The 24,149-nt window shown below is 38.6% G+C and overlaps 1 protein-coding gene across 1 annotated transcript in view; it reads right to left on the bottom strand.

Moving 5' to 3' along the window:
• Window positions 1-502: 502 nt before the first annotated feature.
• Window positions 503-24,149, bottom strand: part of PALMD (palmdelphin) — a 48,300-nt gene continuing 24,653 nt past the window's right edge. Inside the window, exons 4-8 of the mRNA XM_003892248.3 lie at window positions 8,060-8,174; window positions 7,887-7,920; window positions 7,660-7,773; window positions 4,979-6,076; window positions 503-862 (exon numbers count right to left, since the gene is read on the bottom strand). Of these exons, the coding sequence (XP_003892297.2) occupies window positions 819-862; window positions 4,979-6,076; window positions 7,660-7,773; window positions 7,887-7,920; window positions 8,060-8,174 (1,405 nt within the window). The 3' untranslated portion in view covers window positions 503-818. The remainder of the gene's footprint in view (window positions 863-4,978; window positions 6,077-7,659; window positions 7,774-7,886; window positions 7,921-8,059; window positions 8,175-24,149) is intronic.

The following is a 24,149-nucleotide window of genomic DNA, read 5'->3' as shown; positions in this document are numbered from 1 at the left end:
GACAATTCTTCTTCCAATGTGGCTCAGGGAAGCCAAAAGATTGGCCACCCCTGTCTAACTTGTTCACAAGAATCAGTGAAATATTAGACCAGATTTGTGCTCTCTGAAGGTATGGGACATCCTCTATCCAACATCCTGAGGTCATAATTGGTCATTGCACCACAGGGTTCACATTGAACTAAGTGAAGGAAAGGATGATAATTTAAGAAGAATAAATGTGCTAGTTATCATCTGTGTACTGGCCAGACAATCCAAACCCAGTCCCCACATCCGAGGATCATTACGGGATGCACCTTTTGGATATGGGCAAGGGTTTGAAGTCTCTACCAAACTAACTGAAGTGATACTTAGCAGGAGGATGTACTTTTATTAAGGCATTATTAATTCACGATGACGTGTTTATTTGTCAGAGTTGAATATTTCTGTGATGAAGTGCAATGCTTTCCTATTGTCTTTCAATCTTTGTATCATCAAAATCACAATGCCAGTTAATATACTACACTCAGAATATTTTAAATAACTTTATTCTTAAATTTAACAAGCTCTTATTAGAAATGCTTTGGTATCAATAGAATAAAAAATGCTGGTTTTCCCCCAGTGAATCATGTCAAGTAACTGGAAAAGTTACACGTTTGTTTTCCCCAGCTTTTTGGGATTTTTTTTCACAAATAATGACTACTATTTATTCACATGGCTTAATATGGTACATTGTAATGATAATATTTTGGACTTCAGAAAAAATAAAATATCCAGAAGAGAAATTTGCAAATGCTTCTTAGTTTCTTCTCCAAATGATGTTTATATAGGTGGTACAACTCTTAGATCACCTTTTTTCCTAGCTTTGCCATTCTCATCCTTAAAGCTGCAAATTAAAGAAAAAAAAAAAGAGAGTTACAAAAATTCCTCAATTTTTTACCCTAAATGGCCATTCATAGAATGCAGGAAAGTTTAGAACATACCTCAGATGGTTTTATCCAACAATGTGAGCATTGATTTAGTAGCACAAAAAGATAGTAGAAATAATAAGCTATGGTTAACTTAGGGCAGAAGCAGGTTCAGAACTAGAAGGAACCTATTTCTATAAAGATTAGAAAAATTAGTAGAGTAAACACAGTACAAGTGGAACAAATACAGGATTAGTGTACAGTTTCCCTATTAGCCATACATACAGATTCCTATAGGTTGATGACTGTATTTTATGTACATTTCTGAGCTATGTACTGCCAAAATAAAATGGTGTTTACACTTGAACTCTATTTCATGATTGTGTTTGCTTTCAGCTCATTCAACTTCCTTTCCCAAAGGAGCTCTGGCCTTTGGATATATAATACCAAGAACAAATTTATTTATGAATGAAACAATGTGAACCAGTTATTAAAAGTTGGAGTGATTATAAAATGTCTTTGTCAAGATATAAGCATGCTTTAAAATGGCAGATATATCTTTTTGGATAATATTCTTCTGCTAATAATATATTGAATGTAGAAAGCATTTTAAAAAAATGCAGATATAGAATGTATAACACTTTTCTGCTATTCTGCATGAGTAAGTATTCTGATACTCTATTCTTATTTAGGATTTCAGTGTATAGCTGCCTTAGTCATGTTCCAAAAGTTGAGAGATGCTTTCAAGGCACAGATCTAAAGATTATGTTAATGATCTAATATTACATTCATGGGTAATATGGCCCCAGAACAGGCTATGTAACTGATTGGACAATTTTGTCTAATGAAAAATAAAATGGAAGACATGTTTTCTCATTTCTATGCCATATATTGGTTACTTTTTGACTATGGAAATGACCCCATGCCTAAGAAAACTTTTTGCACAAATATGAGAAGGGATGGGATCTAATTCTTAACAAGATCATCATTATTTTGTCACTCCACTTATATGAAATATTTTCATTTCAATGAAGCTAAAGAGCATTATTTCCCTTGAAACTTTAAGAGGGATGATCATGTCTAGTGGCAGGGCCAAGAGTATTCCCTAGAATTTAGGATGAGCTGAGAGAATGTGCTCTGTAGCAAGCAGGTCTCGATTGCTGGGAGAGACTGTAGTTACATAGCAGAAGGTGAACAGAAGGCAGAAAGCAAGGCTTTATGAAGTTTCTGCTGTTGGATTTTATGGACCTCTGCCTTGCCCCTACCAACAAAAGAGAGTAGGAGTGAGGGGCTTTTTAAGAGTCTCTGTTAAGTCACGGGCAAATTGCTTTTTCTTACAGTCACTCCAATTCCATAAATTGGGCACATCCTGTGTGCTGTGGACATTCAGAGAAGTTTGCTAGAGTCTGCTTTCCTTTCTTTCCTTTTTTCAAGCCTATGTCAAGTAGATAGTGTGAGTTCCGGTAAATGCATGGGGCCAGAGCATGTTGGCAATAGAAGACCTGGTTTAGCAGCTAAAAACCCTGGGCCATCAGCTCTCTTTTTTACTTCTATTTTCTGCTCCTCTCTGATCCCCGCTTCTTCTTCCCATAGCATTTTAGATGCATGGGTTCAGCTGGCTGAACGTGGTAGAAGTCTCCTTACTCTCAGTGTCCCTTGGACTCTAATGGCTGTTGCAGGTTGGCAATCAGCAGCAGTAGCATGTGAACTCCCAGAGCTGAGGTCCCCACCACTTCATCCTGGAATGCCACTGACATCTCTAAGAGGACAGAATAGAGCTGGAAGTACAAGAATAGGTTGGTGAGGACTACCAAAGAAAGCCAGCTACTACCCGCTGACTGGTAGGGGTAGCAGTGAGCTCCCACGCAGAGCTGGCTGGGGCCATGCAATGGTGGAAGTGTCTGGCATTGAGCTTTATCCTACGAACATGTTATATTTACATTAAGCAGATGGACATAATGTTGCCTGAATTTTTCTGTCATGTCTTACTCTGTTCAAAATTTTGACTAACAAAATCTTGTCTTTAGAATCTCCAGCTTCCACCTTTTCCCATTTCTTTCTTCTTCATGCAGTTTTCCAAACTAAAATTGCTCTTAGATAAGGCATTGATAACCATATTTATACCAAGGGAAAAGAGACGAACAATTCTTAACTATTATGCCTACTGGAGCTATTTATATTAAATAGGGGATGTATACCATAAACAAAGGAATTGACCTAAATGGTGAGTTTTCAAGTATCATGAGCATTTTTTGGGGAGTAATGGGGAGAAGCTCAACCCACTTGGTGTTTGTGAAATTGGAGTACATAGGTGGTTATTTTTCTTTGTATATGGATGGCACCTGAAGGCATATGACACTGTGACTGACTTATTTTTAAAACCTACCTAAAAAATACACATCAGCTCTGTAGTCTGTACACCGAATTGGAAAACAGCAATGTAAAACAATATCATGGTGGAAGGCGAGGAATTTGGAGCATTCCGTTTATAAGATACTTTGATTGATAATACAGAACTCTGTATTGTTACTTTGTCTGGAATAGGTTTTCCTGTTTTCATTATTTTAGTTCAGGGGCATGATTAGTGTTGTCTGGAAATGTTAGTCACTTCCTGTCATTTTCCATGGGGTAAATGTGTTGACAAGGTTAGAGGAGAAGAAATAAGGGTGTTCAGGAGGAGCTGGCTAATATCCAAGTTCAGGAAAGGGAGGTTTTATAGTGGATAATGTCACTGCTATTGACCATAAACAGCGTGTTCCTCTTTTCGAAGTCTTCCGTGTTTTTTGTTTTTAAAATGAGTTTAAGATGGCAAAGTTTGATCAGTGAACAAAGCTCTTTCTTAAGATGGAAAGAAACTTAGTATCTTCAGCTTTCCATTGTGGGACATATCAGTCAACTCTGATTGAGGAAGTTATATGCGTGTATACTTTCCAAAAGCTTAGAAATTCTTCAGGTAATGAGATTTATCATTGGGATACCTACTGTAACTACTTAAAAGAATGGGAGAAGGTTCATTTTACTCTATTATTAGCTACCTAATATTGGACTGATGAGTTGTAGAGGAAGAAATATTATTGAATTGTGCAGGTACTACCGCACTTCCATAGAATTATCAAGTTCGACTTGTGAAATTAGCCGTACTTAATATTTATTGCTTTTTAATGAGAATCCTTCCATTAGAGACATTTAAAATTACTATCCCTAGCAAACATACAGAAAGGTTATGTCAGGATAATTTGATTTACATCTTTAGCCAAGGTAAGTACAGCTATTATAACTGATTTTGTCAGGTTCTTATTTATTCTTTATAAATGATAACTAGAATATAATATTTAAGTGATAACAAGGAATCTAAAATTGAGAAGCTATCACTTTTGTAGAAAAAAAGTGTTAAAGTTATTTTCCACTCAATGCTAAAATAGCTGGTTTGCTATAAAGCTATAAAAATTTTATGAAGAATGAGAAATGCTAATATATAGAAAATGGAAAAGATAAATAGGCTAAGTTGGGGAAGACTATGCAAAGTTAAAGGTTATAGAAAACATAAAATAAACTAACATTCTATTTTAAAATGTAGAAAAATTAGGAAAATAAAATTAATGAAACTATAGACATATGGAGAAACAAGATACAGCAAGGTAATAAAATACTCTGAAAATAACATTTGTTTCCTGTACTTTCTTGCAAAATTAAGGCAATTTGTTAACTTATATAAGAAGTTTAAATCACAGTGAGGCACAAATAAAGTAGTGAAAAGATTCTAGTGGGAAAAGATATGTTATTGATGATCCAACATATTAGTGACCCAAATACACTGACAAGCAGCACCATACCATGATAGAAGATGAAATTCAAGTTATTAAAGTTCATCAATACAATATCAAATAAGGCAATGATTTATTTTTACTTTCTTTATCTTTTGAAGTGATTTAATCACTTTACTATAGTGATAATAATCCCTATCAGCATTAATAAAAAAATCTCAGTGTGTATTAGTTTATGAGGTGGTCAGAGAAGCCGAAAGCAAGACTGTGTTAGCACAAAAGCTGGTCACATGACTGAACAGCAGTGGCATGCCTTGTCATTTTTATTACCTGTTAAGGATGGATCCTCGGTCCCATCTCCAGTTGTCTGAACATCATATGGGGAATGGTGGACAGGGCTGCCTAAGCTTTCTTCTTGCTCCTTCAGAGATATGGAATTTTTGTGGGGAGATTTATGATTTGTGTTTTCATGAGGACTAGCTTCTGATCTTTTCCTAGGAAGTGGTGTTGGTTTGGCTGGCTGGTACACCTGACTATGGGGAGCTATGGGGTGGTAGGATGGTTTCTCAGCTTCTTCTTCATCCTCCTCCTCCTCATCATCAATCACAACCAGCTCAGCATGGATGATCCCATCATATCCTGTCAGAAGCTTCTTGTCTTCTTCACTGTCTTCTGCCTGCTGATATCCCATGAAAATCATTGTCACCGGTTCTGTATCATTTATGTCAGGAGGCAGGGAATGAACGATATTATATCTCACATCTTCCTCGTCCTCCTGACAAGTGGGTGAAGAATTCTGGTGTTCAGATTTCCCAAATATTGTCTCTCTGGGGTTCAGCCTTGGCTTTGGGGAGGGTGCATCTTTGTCCCACATGACATTCGATTCTTCCCAAGGAGTCATCAGCCTCTTTTGTGGGGTATGAAGCGTCTCTTCTGCTTGTTGAATCACTGATCGGGGATGAGGCACTGGCCAAATGGGACTGATGTGATTGAAGTTGTTTTCCCTTTCCTCTGAAAGACCATTGTCCATATTGTGTGTGGATTCATTTACATCCATATCCAGTCCATTAGTTTTAATCTTTATCCTTTCTTGAAAGTTTGGTCCAGGGGTCACTGTTTCTCTCTGTGGGGTTGTAGGCCTGTAAAAGGGATTGGCATATACAGGCTCATGATACTCTGTTGGGGATTTAGAGTTTCTCTCTGAAGCTTGTCTTAGAAGTTCCTCGACTTCAACTGGTGCCAGGCCATCAGTGCCATTGTATGCTGCACTGTGATTAGAACTTACCGCATATACTGACTTTTGCCCATCGTCATAAACTTTTATTCCTGTACCTTTAAAGTCTTCTGATGGCAGTGGTATTGAAGACAGAACTGTACTTTCTCCAGTCTTCAAGTCTTTTTCAACTTTAATTTCCATGGCATATAAAGCTGTTAAGAAACGAATTTGATCTTTGATTTAGTTAACTTTCCTTTTATAAACTAACCTGCTTTCACAATGTTTATTTTCATATGAAGTATACCCTTCATGTTCTTTTATGTGAGATGTTGTCTGTTTGTTAAGTTTCTGATTTTACTCATTAATGATATAATGACCAACTGGAATAACATGGGTTTTTATGTAATGGTGTATGGAATTATTACTGAAAACAGAAAGGGTTGAAGAAGAGAAGTTGATTAGAGGAGATAAGCTGATGGTTCCAAATAGGAAAGAATTTCATTGGGGAACTGAAAGATATCCTCTTTCCTATTAATACATTCAGCAAGATGGATGTACCTTCTTTTGCATTTCTCAATGGGCAGAATCAATCTCTTCTTTAGTCAAGAAGAATATATTGCACTGTGCATCACAGTGGGCAAAGTGCCCAGTACAGTATATTTTATTAAGTTACATCCTTGTTGTACAGGCCAGCAGCCCAGTGAAATTATAGAGGTGTGTTCTACAGTTTTCACAATGAAGAGGCTGTTTAAATGTAGAACTGGCATGGAAATGGGAGGGAGAAGGCTAGAATCACACACTTCTCTTTCTGCCTTATGTTTCTTTTCATTTTCACTCCCATTTTCAAGTAGAGGAAGGACTGAAAAATAGAGCAATATCATCTACACTGAGACAAATGGACTGGAGAGAACTGGGGAAGATGAGATTTGCTTCATGACCCAGGTAAAATCCCTATGGCTGGAATTTCAATAGGAAAGGTAAAGCGAACAGAATTCTGTGCAAAATTACAGCTTGCTTTTGTTGTGTCCTCCCACCTTTCTTTCTGAACCCTTTTTGTATTTCTTACCTCCTCTATAGCCTCATGGTTCTTGGCCGTCCTTGACTATCCAAGAAAACTGCAACACCTCTCATCTGCACTCTCCCTGTCCAACTTCTCTGCTTTACTCTCTGTATTGCACTCCCTACCATGATGTATTTAGTGAATACCTACTACGCGCCTAACTGAACCTGGCCCGTAGTAGCTATTCTCTAAATATTTGTTGAATGAATAAATGACTGCTATCTGCAAATAAAGAGTAGTTTTTCCTTCCACTCTAAAATTCAAAGGTTTTCTCTCTGCTCTAATGCAAACCTTCATTTTTCCAGAAGCTTTGAAGCATCGATTTTATATAAGTCAATCTCCCATGGAGGAAAATAATGCCTAAACTTCCCGCAGGAATATTTTCATTTTCAAAAAAGATCTTCGTAACCCCTAAAGCATGTCTATTGGATGGAATATATCAGGAGAAATACTTTTTTGACCAGGGAAGCTTTGCTTTTAAGAGCTTCTTGTCTCCTTTGGGTCTCTATCTTCCTTATCCCTGTCTGGTTTGTTAGGGAATAAAATGTATGGAATAAATGCTATTAATATACCCCCATTATCCTCACCTATGCAGTGACTAACCTATCTCACAGAACTTTGTAAAATGAACCATTGCTTAACCTGGAAGAATAATCTGTCCTAGCAAGTTGTGACTATTTGACACTGTAAAATCTGAAATTAAGAACATGCCCTTCAACAAGGTTTTTCATATACCTTTCCTATTTTGTTCATCATCTTCTTTTTCTTCATTTATTTCCTTCCTTAACCTAGAAGGTATGTAGGACTTTGGAAGGTCAGGGATATTAGCGTAGATGTCCTCAATTGACTCTGTAAAATTAATGAATTCAAAATACATTTAGAATATATTTACAATAACGGGAACCATTTCAAATTACCAAAAAACCTTAGTTTAACATAAAGTAAGTTATTCAAAAACATACCTTCTGCTCTTTCTTCCCTTTCCACTTTCACAGACTGTAAGAAAAAAGAATTCTCCATGATTAATACAGTTTAAAACATAGAATCTAAATGTAGATATGCTTTGAAAAATTATATGGTGTTTGTGGATTCATTTTGAGAGAGAATTACAGTTTTAAAATTGGTTAATGCTCACTCTTATAATGTCTTCTGTTGTCCGCTCAATTGACTTTAGTTTCTTTAAAATGGCCTCTTCCTTTGTTGAGATTTGCAGTTCAGCTTTTTCAAGATCTTGGATCTCTTTCTCAAGCCTGACAACAAGAAGGTGTACTTTTTTATTGCTTAACACAGTACAAATGCAGAGTTCTCAAATATATCTTCCCCATATATAAACTTTCCTTGGAATATGTGTGTAAGTAGCCAGACACCTTCTAAGAACATAATGTCACACTTAGCATCACACCAAGCATGATACTTTATAGAAGGTACCTAATGCCTGATTTTGAACAATTTTCAAGGTTTCTTTTTTGGACAAAGAAACATATTAGGTAAAGCATTTGACCTTTGCTCCATTTTCTTCATTGCAATTACTAATGTTACTTCCAAAAAAAAGAGATTTTTAAAATACAGAGACATAAGTTTAAAGTTGTACCAAAAGGAATGGTACATTTGTAGTTATTATGTAGTTCACCAGTTTTTCATATCCAAGTCATCATATACATTATTTGAAGAAAACATTATAATTATTAAACTGATTTAATAATCATAGCCATTTAATGCTTAAAATTCTTGCACATTCTAACATTGAAAATGACACACTGATTTAATTTCAATTTCCTAAGAGTTGGGCCATATTATAGTGAGTAGAGTGAAGAGATGCAGAAATGGACCAAATCTAGTACAGTAGCTTCAACTGCAGCTGTTTATAGAGATTACTTTTTCTTGGGGGAGGGGGAGCGGGAGGAAGGGCACACATCACAAGGAACTTACAGTGACAAAGAGACCGACATTTGAAACTGGACTGTTGCAAGCATTCTGAGCTGTTATCTTGGCCAGCATACAGCTTCGTGTCAGATTCAAATAAACTCCAGGGGGCAGCATCGTGACCTCTACTCTATAAAAACATACACTGGCAATCACGCAGAAGGCTGGCCCTTGGCAGCCACGTAACACACATAGTTTCTCAGCCAAATACACTAAGGCTCTAAAGTCAGCTGCCTCGGAGGATGGCTGATTAGATTCAGCAGCTGATCCAGGAGGTGACAGCTGTGGATATTCGTGTCAGCTAAGAGAACTGTCAGTTTTCTTGGCTTCCTTCTTGAAGATGGTCATGGGCCTGGCAGCTCAAAAATGCTGTGCTATTGACACACCAATAAAAGGCCAAGATGTGGTCAGCTTGACAGCTCTCTTGCTCATTGCTTCAGTCTCAAAGTTCTTACTTTGCTGCTGCCCCTGGCCATTGGTAGATTGGCGTTTATAACTGAGCAGGTTTTCTTGCACACCACAGACCTCTAAGTGAAATGGAGTAGCCCCTGGTTTCTTAGAAGTGTCTGAACTGTGACTGCCATTTTATTAAAATTCCTCCATATCCATGGCAGCACTTTTACCCTTCAGCAGAGCTGTGGGGATATTTGTTGGTCCAGTTCGGTAAACGGGAAAGCTCTGCACTAAAAGTGATAAATCTGGATTCAATTCTGTCTCTGCTACTCACTTCTTGTGAAAACCAGTTCCCTTAACCTCTCTGAAACTCAGTTTTGTAATGTGTGTAATGAGCATAATTACAGATTACGCTCATTACCCTATACAGATATTTGGTGACACTAAGAGATGACGTATATGAAAGCACACTGACTATGGTTGATATCAGATGTAAATTTGTTATGATATAATTTTTAAAAGTTTTCTGCAACATACTGTATGTCTTTCTTCTTTCATCCCCTGTCCCACTAGGTAGTTACCTAATTTGCCTGTTAGAGACAGTCTACAAAGATAGAAAACAAGAAGGTTCAAATCATTGCTGCAAGCAGCGCTTGGACATCAGGACCCAGCTGTGGAATCAGGTGGACCTGGGTTTGAATCCTGGTTCATCTGCCAGCTTCCTATGTGACCGTAGACAAGTGGCCTTACCTCACTAAGACTCAGTGTTGGGCTGAGAGAAGTGGCTCACGCCTATAATCCAGCACTTTGGGAAGCTGAGGCAGGAAGATTGCTTGAGCCCAGGAGTTAGAGATGAGCCTGGGCAACATAGTGAGACCTCAGTCTCTACAAATATTTAAAAAAATCAGCTGGTCGTGCACCTGCGGTCCCAGCTACATGGGAGGCTGAGGTGAGAGGATTGTTTGAGCCCAAGTTGTCGAGCTCGTAGTGAGCTATGATCACACCACTGCACTCCAGCCTGGGCAACAGAGTGAGACCCAGTCTCAAAAAACAAGCAAACAAACAAACAAACAAACAAAACACAAAAACTCATTGTCTTTATTCATTCATTCTTTTAAAAATATTTACTTAACATCTACTTTGAACCAGGCACTCTTCTATGTGCTGGGAATCTTATGGTGACCAAAACAGAGTCCCTGAGCTCAAGGAGTTTACATTCTAGTGGGAGACAATACGGGAGCTGGCAACCTTTTTCTCTAAAGGGCCAGATGCTAAATATTTTAGGTTTTGCAGTCCACATATGCTTTCTGTTGCTTATTCATCTCCCCCCCCCCCCTTTTTATTTTACAGCCTTTTAATAATGTAAAAACCATTTTTAGCTTGTGTCTGTACAAAATCAGGGTTAGATTTGGTCCTGGGCCATAGTTTGTCAACCCCTACATTAATAAATGTGTAATACAAATATGTATATATTTCAGATGTATATGTGTGTGTAATACACACACACATTTATTTATGAAGAAAAAATATTTTTGATGAGAAAAGCAGGATAGGGACTGTAAACAGCAGGATATAGAATACAGAGAAAGCCTGGGGGGGGGGGGCACTATTTCACCCAGTGTGGTGAGGGAAGTTCTCTCTGATAAAGTGTCATTTGAGCAGAGACATGAAGAGACGTGAGGGTTTCAAAGGGAGTGTGCTCCAGAGAGATGGAAGAGTAACTACAGAGCTTGAAGCAAGAGCTGAGAGAGTAGAAAGGTGAAATGAAGTCGGAGAGGAGGCAGATGGTCAGATAGACAGGGCCTTGTGCATGGAAAGGCTTTAGGGAAGCCATTGGAATTCTGAACAGAGAGGAAACATGCAATGACTTGAAATGTAAACAGTTACACTGTGTGGAGAATAGACTGGATGGGGCAAACATGGAGGTCAGTTGTCCTAAAAATCTAGATGAAGATGGCGTAATCCAGGTTGGTTGCCAGTAGAAGGGTGAGAAGTGGTTGGATTCTGGAAATATTTGAGAGAAAGAACTGCCAGAATTTGTTGGTGATTACATGCAGGGGATAAGAGAAAGGGAGATATCAAGGTGATTCCACTGTTTGTTACCTGAATAATTGGAAACATGCAAATACAATTGGCTGAACAGAAATCTGGGAGAGAGAAGAAAGGGGATTTGTGGGGGATGTGTTAAATTTGAGACAATCAAGTGTGAGATGGAGAAGACAGTTGGATATACAAGACTGGAGCTCAGAGAAGTCTGGGTTTGAAGATATGCATTTGGGAGTTGGTATTTATTACCACAGGAGTGGATAAGTTTTCCTAGAAAGTGAGGGAGATAAGAATTCCAAGGCCTGAATCTGGGGCAATTCACCATTTAGAGATCTGGTCAATGTTAACAACTTCATAGAGTTTTCTTTTCTTTCTTTTTGGAGATGGAGTCTTGCTCTATCACCTAGGCTGGAGTGCCATGGTGCAATCTCGGCTTACTGAAACCTCTGCCTCCTGGGTTCAAGTGAGTCTCCTGACTTAGCCTCCTGAGTAGCTGGGACTACAATAGTGCGCCACCACGCCCGGCTAATTTTTGTATTTTTAGTAGAGATGGGCTTTCACTATGTTGGCCAGGCTGGTCTCAAACTCCTGACCTCAAGTGATCCACCTGCCTCGGCCTCCAAAGTGCTGGGATTACAGGCATGAGCCCGGCGACTCCAGCTAGTTTCTTCCTGTCTCTGCCCCTTTCTTTTCCTGGGGCATAGAGACAAAGCTCTTGGTCTGCTCGGCCAATGACACCTTAGAGAATTTTGAAATGCACTGGTGTTTGTTGTTGTTTCTCTCTGAAGAAAAAACCGTGGGTAATATAATGCCATGTGATTCGTCCCAAGAATCTCTTTAGACTAATATGGTAAGAATATGAGGTTGAAAACCTGCAAACCGCGGCCGGGCGCGGTGGCTCAAGCCTGTAATCCCAGCACTTTGGGAGGCCGAGACGGGCGGATCACGAGGTCAGGAGATCGAGACCATCCTGGCTAACACGGTGAAACCCCGTCTCTACTAAAAAATACAAAAAACTAGCCGGGCGAGGTGGCGGACGCCTGTAGTCCCAGCTACTCGGGAGGCTGAGGCAGGAGAATGGCGGGAACCCGGGAGGCGGAGCTTGCAGTGAGCTGAGATCCGGCCACAGCACTCCAGCCTGGGCGACCGAGCGAGACTCCGTCTCAAAAAAAAAAAAAAAAAAAAGAAAACCTGCAAACCTCATCGGCATATCTGTTAATGAATATTTTTGAAGGTTTTCAAGTCACTGGGTACATCATGACATGTTTGTGAAAACTAAACATAAACAAACACCTCCCTTCCATTCTTTATCACTTACTCACAGCCAACTCTGAGTTAAAAAGGATAACTAGGAAACATCTTGGTGCTAATTACTTAGAATTACAAACCTCTAACAGAAGATGCCTACTGATGTAGAACATTTCCTAAAATTTCCACTTCAATGCAAAACTTGACTTCTTATTTTTGTGTGTTGATTTGATACTTCTCATATTTATGGACAATATAAATATCAGAAGAATGTTAGTGATTCACTGCTCTAGAAAAGCTTTCTAAAAGATCAGAATGCTAATGGAAATGATGAGAGGCTTAGAAAGCATAACTGAGAGTAAGGAACTGGACGCTCCCAGAACCTCCCCAACCCCCTCCACTTGGTCAGAAGTCAGCAGTAGCCTAGCAATGGAGAAGAGGACGTTTGACAACCTCTACACCAGATAATGCACTGAGTTTTTGAGGACTTACTGTCCTTAAGGGGCATAAATCAAAAATTGCAACTAGAAGGCAGGGCAATTTTTGTGTTATCTAGCACAGTGGTATGTAACCAGAGGCGATTTTGCTCCCTGGGGATATCTGGCAAAGTCTAGAGACATTTTTGTTTCTCATAACTTGGCGGGGGCGAGGGGTGCTGCTGACATCTAGTGGGTAGAGGCCAGGGATGGTGCTAAGTGTCCTGTCATGCACAGAACAGTTGCCTCACAACAAAGAATTATTTAGTCCAAAGTGTCAATAGTGCTGGGGTTGAGGAATCCTGGATACCTAAAGAATGCCTGATATAGTGTAAGTTCTTGATAGGTACTTTATAAGGAATTTGTTTATATCCATTTCTTTTATATTTTAATTTTTTCCCTATTATTCCTTCCCATTCCAATATACACAAATGTTTGTGCATCTTTTTTTTTTTTTTTTTTCCCATTTTCAATGACCGCTCAAGTTAAGAGAATATTCAGCCCTAATTTAAAGCTTAAATAATGCAAGACTTAAATTAGGGACTCTTACCTAATCCCTTTCCAAAGGTAGTGTTGGGGGAGAGAAAAAATTTGGCAAGTATAAATGAAGTATTGGGAAAATATGTAGGATGGAATTTGAAATCAGATCTTTACTTACAGAGCCTGAACTCTTAACTCCTCTCCAATTAGCCACTGTAGAAAAAATATATCTTCCTTAGGGTTATTTTGCTGTACTGGGGATTTTTCTGCTCAGTGGCTTAGTCCGTCTAATAAGGATTAAAGTCTGGGCTTTATCTTTTTATATATATATATATGCACACACATATATATTTACATATACATATATATTTATATATACATTATATATATATAGCCTATTTGCTGGGTAAAAAGAGGGTTATTTTCAAGAGCTCCCTAGGTAAAAGCAAGTAGCTTTCATTTCATGAACTGTTGCAGTAATAACCTCCCTTAATCATCACGAGATAATGTCTCCAATCCAATTCCAACATGCAATTTTTTGTCTTGGATAAAAGGACAGCACATAAATGCTGGATGCATCAGGAAGAGGTTATTTCAGAAGGCAATATATATATATGCATATATATACACACACACATACACGTACATGTATGCATGTACATAGATACATACATATGTGTACGTATGTGTGTTTATCTGTGAGTGTATATACATATATATGTAAAATTAAAATTGTTTCGAATGGAGAGCATTTGGGGAAGTTACCGTGGGGTAACTCTTTAACCTTCACATGCCTATCTTTCGGTTGATGGGTTAGAATTTCCATAAGTGCTGCCATCCCCATCTTTAGAAGGTATTACCTTTCAGAATGGGAATTGAGCTCCTTGAAATGCTGATTCAGTTTGGTGAGGAACAGGCAGCAGAGAAAGAAATATCCTCCTTGGTGCCTCCCAGGCTGTTAGGTGGGGCTTGATGGATGAGTCAGTGCCTCTCACCATTTCTGAGAGTTGGTGGGCAGGCATCATGTGCCAATTTAGATAAGCAGAGTACATGAAAAAGGATTTGTAATGCTATCCATTATTGGAATCTTTCTTCTCCTTGCCTATTTGCTGGGGAAAAAGAGGGTTATTTTCAAGAGCTCCCTAGGTAAAAGCAGGTAGCTTTCATTTCATGAACTGTTGCAGTAATAACCTCCCTTAATCATCACGAGATAATGTCTCCAATCCAATTCCAACATGCAATTTTTTTGTCTTGGAAAAAAGGACAGCACATAAATGCTGGATGCATCAGGAAGAGGTTATTTCAGAAGGCAATTTTTCTGCTGCTAAGGGTCCATTTATCTCTCTCAGCTTTTGGTGGAGTTAACAAGGACTCACAACCTGATAGAGTTTGCCATTAGGGGCCAAACAGACTGGAACTCATGAGGGGAAAAACCACACAAACCAAAATTCAAAAGTCGTCATCCTACCTTTCAGCACTTCATGTGTTAGCATTTATAACATTTAACACATATTGCATATTTACATTGCACCAGGCACTGGCCTATTTCGTTCTTATAGCAACCCCCATGAGCACTGCTGTTAGTTCCAATTGACAAATGAGCAAGCTGGGCACCTAGAAAGGCAACCGACCCAGAGGCTCACGGGCAGCCTGAGGCAGGATGGAATTTGAAATCAGATCTTTACTTACAGAGTCTGAACTCTTAACTCCTCTCCAATTAGCCACTGTAGAAAGAAAACCTAAAAAAATGGATTCTTAGGAACTTAGACACAGCATTCATTTTGCTCTGCAGTATAAAGGGATTTTTTTTTTTACTTTCTATGATAATAAAGGAAGTGAAGATTGAAATGATAGCTGGGGCACACCAGTGTGTAAAAGTGTTGACCCATTACATATAAAGGGAATATTTCTGTCCTAATCTTCCTTAGGGTTATTTTGCTGTACTGGGGATTTTTCTGCTCAGTGGGTTAGTCCGTCTAACAAGGATTAAAGTCTGGGCTTTATCTTTTTTTTTTTTTTGGCTGCTTGACTTTGGTTCTGGTGTGAGTTCTCAGAACAGTCTCCTTCAAAGAATCTGGGGTTTCCTAAGTTAATGCCACTTTACAGCACGACTTTCTTTGCTTCCACACAAGACTGTGTTGTTCAAAGTAATTGAAGCAGTAGGTCTTAAATATAAAGCTGGCTAATGCAATTTGATTATGTTACTGCAGTTTCAAGGTAACCACCAATGCTAGGTATGAAATTAAGTTTATGGCTGGCTCTTATCTATACTTTGAAGGGACTGATGAGTTACTTGCATTTCAGTAGCCCAAACTCTCTTATTAAAAGCCAGGACTACACCTAAAGAGAGGGTCCAATGGCTATTTCTCTGGGATAGCCTGAGTCAGCAGGTGTTATGCCACTACTGATGTGCCTCTGAGGCCAGCTGATGGAAGTGCTAGGACCAAACCCCCACCTCCAACATTCCCCAAGCTAGACAAAGAGGGATTTTTTTTTTTAAAGAGACGAGGTATGCCTGTGTTGCCCGGGCTTGTCTTTAACTCCTGGGCTCAAGAGATCCTCCCACCTTGCCTTGGCCTCCCCAAAAGCTGGTATTACAGGTGTGAGCCACCATGCCCAGCTGGATCCAGTTTCTTTTGGGACTCACAGGTTCTCAGAATGTCTTTGCCTCTGATAAGTATTGAATTCTGCCTAGAGTGGTGAGCAATTCTAGCTTGATTCTCCCCTTGGACTAGAGATTCTCTTCCCTTTCTTCCCCACTAAATCTTGGGAGAACAGGAAACAGTTGGTGGTTTACCTATATTTTTGTGAGTTTTTGTGTGAAGGCCTACTTTCTCAGGGGAAGAAAAGACTGTTTACAGCTCTACCCATGGAAACAGAAAATGAACCCATCTCAAAGCTAATACAGTTGGCTTAATCCTTTAACCCCTCCAAGCTTGTTCTCTCATTTAGGGAATAATAATAGTATTCACTAAAGGTTGTCTTAAGGAGATAGTTGAGGTAATTGTTCATAAACCCCTACAACAGGGCTTGATGCAGAGGAGTTCCTTAATAAAGATGAGTCACTGGCCTGGGCATGGTGGCTCATGCCTGTAATCCCAGCACTTTGGGAGGCTGAGGCGAGTGGATTACTTGAGATGAGGAGTTTGAGACCAACCCAGCCAACATGGTGAAACCTTGTCTCTATGAAAAATAAAAAAATTAGCTGGGCATAGTGACATGCACCTATAATCCCAGCTACTCAAGAGGCTGAGTCAGGAGAATCGCTTGAACCTGGGAGGTGGAGGTTGCAGTGAGTTCATGCCACGGCACTCCAGTCTGGGTGACAGAGTGAGACTGTCTCAAAAGAAAAAAAAAAAAAAGACCCTTTTCTCTTTCTTAGTTTGCTTGGGAGAGGAGGACCATCTGTGACAACTCCATTGGAAGACAAAAATCTAGTAGGTCCATTTGGGTGTTTGATCTGCAACTTTAGCAAGCATGGTACTAATATAGCTTCAGGGACATACTTGTCCTTGCAAATGCTGATCTAAACAGAAAATCTCAACAGTGATCCAGCATGACTGGAAGAGTTGTAGTAATATGTACGAGGATGATGTCTATTTAGTAAATGTGGGCAGAAAGAACATTCTAGTCTTTTTTGACAACCTGTTATTTCCTCTCTCCACACCCCACCCCGATCCATCCTCCTTTTGTTCTTTTTAGTGATAGAACTCCCTGAGTTTTATATGACATCCTGGCTACGTTGCTATGGACTACATTTCCCAGTGTCCTTGGCATTCAGATGGTACTGTGTGAGTAAATTCTGGCCAACAGGGTATTAGCAGAATTGACATCTGCAACTGTCAGGTCATGCCGTTAAAATAGAGCTGCTTGTCCTCCATTTATCTTCCCTTCCTGAAGTGGAATGCAGATGAAGTAGTGAGCTGGCTTTGACCATATAGCCAAGGGCATCCCTTAGGAGGTAGCAAAACAACAAGACAGAAAGAAATAGGGCCTCTAGATAACCTCATGTAACACTGATGCTCTCCTCTGCGTGTATGTTTACCAGTTAGGATTTGATGTATGTGAGAGAAAGGAACCTTTCTATCTCATTTAAGCCACTGCTCTTGAGGACTCTTTTAAAGTGACAAAACCCATATGCTGACTATTGTGTAACCTTATGGGGAATGAATTGTAGTGTGACACATTTTATGTGATTTTTCATAATTTTTTAAATTGATTTGCAGAATTACTCATTATCTTGCAGTTTGGGTAGTTAACTAGCAAAAACAGAAAAATTAATCAGTCTTTGCTCCCAGTGGTTAAAGGATTTATATGTTTCTAAAAAATGTATCAAATCTGGCATGATTTGTGTTGACAGCTGGCTAATATTGAATGGTTAAGGTTTGCAGGGAAAAATGAAAGTTCTTTTTATTTTTTAAAACCATAGCTCATCTAAAATAATCTCTCTGGAAATTCAATGACTATTATTGAGTACGTACAGTTGACTTTAGTCAAGTTATCTTGACTGCAGTGTGTAAGTCATACATAATAGGCAGATACACTACTACTAATGGGTCAGAGGTTAAAGATATTTCATCTTTACAGATAATTTGGCCAGTGGTAATGCCAAGCTACATTTTCTTAATAAAGTTGAGAGTAGTGTAATCTATTAGAAGTGGAGCTTTTTTAAAAAAAATTTTTAAAGTTGAGGTTTAATAAATTTCATCAAACATATAGCAAACCTTTATTAAGGACCTATTACATATCAGGCACATTTTCTTCACTAAGCTGAAATAAAATCATTATCTTAAGTGAAATAACTCAGAAACAGACAAATACCACGTGTTCTAATGTATAAGTGGGTGCGAAGTAATGTGTGTATATGGACATATAGAGTGAAAAAATAGTCACTGGAGACTCAGAAGGGTGAGAGGGTAGGAGGGGTATTACGGATGAGAAATTACCTAATGGATACAATGAACATTATTGGCTGATGATTGCACTAAAAGCCCAGACTTCACCACTATTCAATGTATCCATGTAACAAAACTGCACTTGCACCCCCTATATCTACAAAAATTTTTAAAAAGTGCATATCAAAAAAGATGAATAATTCAATGCACAGACAGTAGGTAAGAACAAAAACTATCCAGTATGGCTGGTGTTCTTAAAAAAAAAAAAAAAGAAGAAGAAGAAGAAGAACTGCCTTAGAACCAGCCATTGTCAAAGGGCATTTTTACTTTGCTTCTTGATGTTGATTGTTCATGTTTGATACCAAGGAACAGGACAGAATAAGGAAGATCTAACCTACTAGTGCAAACAGTCATATGCTACTGGTAAGCATGCCAGAGAATTAAAGGGCATTTGGCATACAGCAAACACTAAGTTTGCCACAAGTCAGATCTATTGCCTCTAATTCTGAGCATTTAAGAATAGAACAAACAATACAATGCAGCAGCTTTAAGACAAAAAGAAGCAGACAGGCAAGGGAATAATGACATTGAAACAAGCATCAGTTTGCTCTGATGGTTGGGAACAGAGCAGATGTTTAGAAAGCTGAATAATTAATTATATGTGAATAGCTTTTGCACGGGTGAATCTCATCTCCTAATATAACTCTGCAAATATTATTAATTATCTTATGGGCAGATGATAGTATCTTGATTTGAAACCGCCATGTAGGCATGTAACGTTACAAGTGATTTAGTAGAAAAGCAAACCCTCTTAATCAGGACAATATTTTGCAAAGTGAGGGTTTCATTTGCCATGAAAAATAAGAAACAAAACTGGTTTTCAGAGAATCAGCCACTATCATGCACAAGTTATTATACAAATGTCATTTTCAAATGAATGCAAATAAACATAGTCTCAAGGTTGATGTGATATGAAGGATTGGTTAGTTATGGGCTTCTCAACGCTCTGGCGGGATAGAAACTAGGTGTGTGTGTTTTTTAATTAGGGCTTGTAGAGGACCTTGTAGTACATGCCAAACATTTAATAGGAGTGAAATAATTGTAATAATTTGACTTGTACCCAGGTGTCATGAGTTTCCCAAGTGGCCATCAACTACTGTTGTGGCCAGGACATGGCAAGTTAACTGAAGATATACTTATCCATGACTCTGGTAAGCCTCTTTTATTTTCCTAAAAAAAAAAAATTGTAGAGAAAAACATTTCTATGAATAAACTACTTGTAATTATATAATGAAATGGCAAAAAGTATTCAATGATGGAGACAGCTAGTGACTCTTTCCTTTCAGAAATAATTCCTGGCTTTGTGCCTTGGTAACCCTTAACATTTATCCCTGACTATATTACAGAGCAGCCACTATATTTTCTATTTTTTATCCACTTCATTTTTGCTTTGCTTCTTGATGTTAACTGTTCATGTTTGATACCAAGGAACAGGACTCTATTGTTTGAAGATCAACAAATATAAATTCCAATCCTAATAAAACATGGAATAACCAACAAGAATCAGATAACCTTGGGTGGTCTAAGTGGACAAAGTGACATTTGCCTTATGGCAGACAAAAGGTGCATCACAAGGGGGTGGGTGTGGAAGTTTTTTGAACTGGTAAAATTAGTCACGGGAAACTCTCCTGCCGAATGGAGAAGCCTAGGCCCGGTGGCAGGCAGCACAGATCCTTTCTCTATTACAGTGAGTCGCTGCTCTTGAACATTCTTCCTTTATGACCAAGGCTTGGAGAACGGATCACTGAAACTAATTCACCTCCCACTTACTGGATTGTGCAGTTGCTCCTTTGTTCTTCTTTACTCATGTCAGCACAGCCGAAGATCTATGACAACTCGGCTAATGGTGTCAAATTTGTATTTCAAGGCACTGAATACCATTTTAAATGAGATAATAAATGTAAATGCATTTTGAAAAGTTAAAGGATTTAAAAAGAGAAAAACACAAATATATTTTTTGTGGGGGAGCTTATATGGAATCTTCTCTGTAAGACTCAAAGACTTACATATGGCAAGTTCTCAATAATGTTCATGGAATGAATCAAGAATAAGCAGTGTGAGGTCTGGTGGGAAGGGTCTGGAGTCAGAAAGACCTACGTGTGACTCCTGGCATGACTGTTACCAGATTGATAGCTTTCTATGCTTTAGTGTCCTTATGTACAAAATGAGGCTAATTAGACTTCCCTCAGAGAACTGTCATTCTCAGAATAGTGCTCCATAAAGGGTAGCTGTTGTTACATAAATTGAAGTGGAGTGGAGGGAGGACCCTCAGAGGTTATTGCAATCTACTTTTCAGCCTATCGTGGCAGGGGCCAGTAACCATTTAATCCTCATTTCTACTAACATATAGATGAGATTGGCAGGTGTGAACAAGAATGAATGCTGAAAGGTCGGGATAAGGAAAATAAAGGGCATATGGAGGAAAGGAAAATGGAGAGAAAGTAAACAAAGCAATGGTGAGAAGTTAAAACATGCCATTGATAATTGTTTCAAAAACCAGGACACCACTACCATTTAACTTTGCCCTTGACTTAAAATAGCTGGATGTTTATTCTTTTTTTATTTTTAAAAGAGTTTCAAAGCTTTCCTTTTCAGTTCATTAATGTTCAAGTCATTATCTAGGCTTCTACAGCTGGTCCTCTTAGAAAGGTAGTATTTTAAGTACTAACATTCATCTATATGTCATCTATTTTACTCATTAATTCATTTATTAGGCTATGTATTCACAGGTATTCCTACTATGTGCTAGGCGTTGTACTAGGGGCCTGTGTGTGTGTGTTTTGGTGTGTTGGAGTGGGTAGACTTCATCCCTTTTTTGCTTTTAAGTTTGGTTTACTTGGCTTTTTTTTTGTTGTTGTTAAATTAAAAGTGAAGCTCCTGAATTAAAAATAATCAGACTATCTGGGAAACAACAACAGATGAAATATTACAAATCTGGTAAACCAATTAGTCAAATATGGAGAGTGAAAAACATGCTTGGAATGATTTTGACTCATGTAATTACCTTAGAATAATTTCTTCAGTGTCTCTAGGCAACAGCAAATTTAATAAGAAACAAATGGTAGAGTTTTTTTTCGCCTTTTTTTTCTTTTTCTAATGTTGTCATAAAAGAGCAGCTTATCTATCTCTCTGCTATGTGGCATTAGATACGGGTTAGGGTAGGAAGGCAGAAACATCTAGAATGTAATATTTTTCACTTAGCATACCTCACCCGTGTTTGATGAAACATTAGTTTCATTAAGGTACAATTGACCTGCACAGATAGTTAAAAGTGTTAGGTAGGGGTTAAACTTGGATGGAAATAATAACAAGCTAAACTTTGATAAATGACAACCAGTAACAACAAAATTTAAGTTTTATATTTCTACATCAATGTTTTGGTTCCCTTTTGAATTGAGTCTTGCCTGCTCTCTTTTGAGTTAATTGAGTAGGTTATTGCTTTACGTGATATTGAGCAGAATGCATTTTCTTGGGTTTCAGCTACTTTTGTGGAGGAATTTTCCTCAAGTTATGTGGGATGTGACTATAGCTGCTGTGCCAGTCTACTTGGCTTTTCTCATGACATGTAGTCACATAGACATCCAAGGCTTCACATACACCTTTGCCCATTTGTATCATCTGCGGAAGGCAGTTTCTAACTATTTGGGGGACAAATGAAAGTTCATTAAAGAAGGCAGAAGGTCAGAAGGGCACTTTGGAGTATTAAAAAAAAAATCCGTGCTAGAGAACATTTAATCATAAGTAGCTTATCCTTCCCAAAGGGAATGCAGTGTATTTGCATCATTCTCCTCGGCAGTTAACCTTTTACATTTCATGCTTATGACATTTCTGTCAGGCACTCTGTGTGCTCCAATTAAAGTCAGAGGTCTTTGGACATAGTTCAAGAAGTACAGTGTCTGGATGGGAGCGTGGCGCAGGGAAGTTTGGCTAAGGGAGGTCATGGACAACTGCAGGGCAGCTGGATAGGAAAGAAGAACCCAGGATGTGAACAAGTTGCTGGGGGCATACCTCCTATGGAGACTTATTGGAGGTGTCATTTTGGGTGTGGGCTATTGAATAGAGGAGAGCAAGGAAAGTGTTAGGACAAGATGTCCAAACCAGGATATAAATTCATGCACATGGATATTTGGACTGAAAATCAGTGCACCTGTGCCTACAATCAGGCAGTAAATGGTTCAGTGGTCTCAGTAAGAGCAGGGCTCATTTGGGAGGCAAATTGAAACTCTGTTTAAGCAAAGTGATTCAGAAGGAGATGTTCAGTATAGCCTTCCCCTGGGAACATTTCCTCCTAAGGTATTAATCAAGGCACCAGGCAAAATACTCCACAATATTGTTCCAAAGCTAAGAATGTAACTCAGAGACAGAAACCATGGAAACCCACTTATTTTCTGAAATGTTGCCTCTCTTTGGAAGAGAAGACGACAGGATGAATAAGCAGATATGCTTTACCTAAAGGTTATGCGTGAGTCAGGGTACCCTCTGAATGTCTTTAATATGTTAAATATTCAGGTAAATGTCTACATAAAGTGGTACACATAAAAGTGAAATTATAGTATAGATTGGAAATTTAAAAATTGCTATAAAAGTATAGAGTTTACAGAATTTAACATTTGTAAAAAATTTCTGCAGGATCTGAGGCGCAATTTTATTTTTATGATTAGGACTTTTAATTAGGTTTAAAATCCTGGCTCTTTACGTTTAGCTGTATGACCTAGGGTGAGTTAGCCTCTGTAAGTGTCAATTTTTCTCATCTGTTAAATGTTACCTACCTAATAGGGTAGTGGTGAGAATTCAGTGAAATCATATACATGAAATGTTTAGCACAATGCCTGGTCCAAGGCAAATGTTCCACAAAAATTAACCGCTATGGTAGCATTCTAGCCTTTAAACCATAAAAAAAAAAATCATAGATTATTTCCAAGTGGAAATATACTCATTGGTTAGTCTTCTCAGTTTACTCCAAGAGAAACACTCTTTGTACTAGCATAAAGAAAGGAGAGCACTTGGCCAAAAAATAAAAATACCTGGATAAAGATCCGTGCAGTGTTGTTCTTCTAATTTCACCTTTTGTTAAGGACTAGTATTTAACCTTTTTTGTACACCTACCTGTGTCAGGCACTCTATATTCACAGCAGTCCTGTGAAGTGGCTGTAACTGTCCCACATTACAGGCAGGGAAACTGAGGCTCAAAGAAATGAAAGAACATGGCCAAGCCTATGTACTAAGTCAGCAAAACAGGGATTTGAATGCCAGAGGCAATGCTGTTTCAGTTCATCTCACAACGCCTTGCAAGTAGAAAGAAAGAAAGGTTCATGGGCAAAGTCTGGCCCTGCTATGGACTCCACGGTAGTAGCAATATTTCTATTTTGATCCTCCCATTAAAGTCTTATCCTGTAGCTGAGGGGCCTGGCAGAGTGGCAAATGTCACCCTCGAGCAGGCACGTAAGTCAAGTGATAAATCACATTCAGAGTTTGAGTTACTTTCTCTGCTTAAGGATTGTGAGTGGCTCTCCCTAGTTCAACTTCATCAGTTGGCTGCATTGCTACTCAGTGCTAACAGGAAATTGTACTGATTTAGCTGGTAATAAGAGCTTCTCAAGCACTGTGGGTACTTGTTTAGGAGAAAGATTGAATTTAAAAACATGCACCTGAATTTTTTTTTTTTTTTTAAGCAGCTTTACAAACATCTGAGGAGAAAATGTTC

The sequence above is a fragment of the Papio anubis genome, chromosome 1 (assembly GCF_008728515.1).
Source record: "Papio anubis isolate 15944 chromosome 1, Panubis1.0, whole genome shotgun sequence".
In the NCBI taxonomy this organism is placed as follows: Eukaryota; Metazoa; Chordata; class Mammalia; order Primates; family Cercopithecidae; genus Papio; species Papio anubis.
This window is presented reverse-complemented; position numbering and strand designations above follow the sequence as displayed.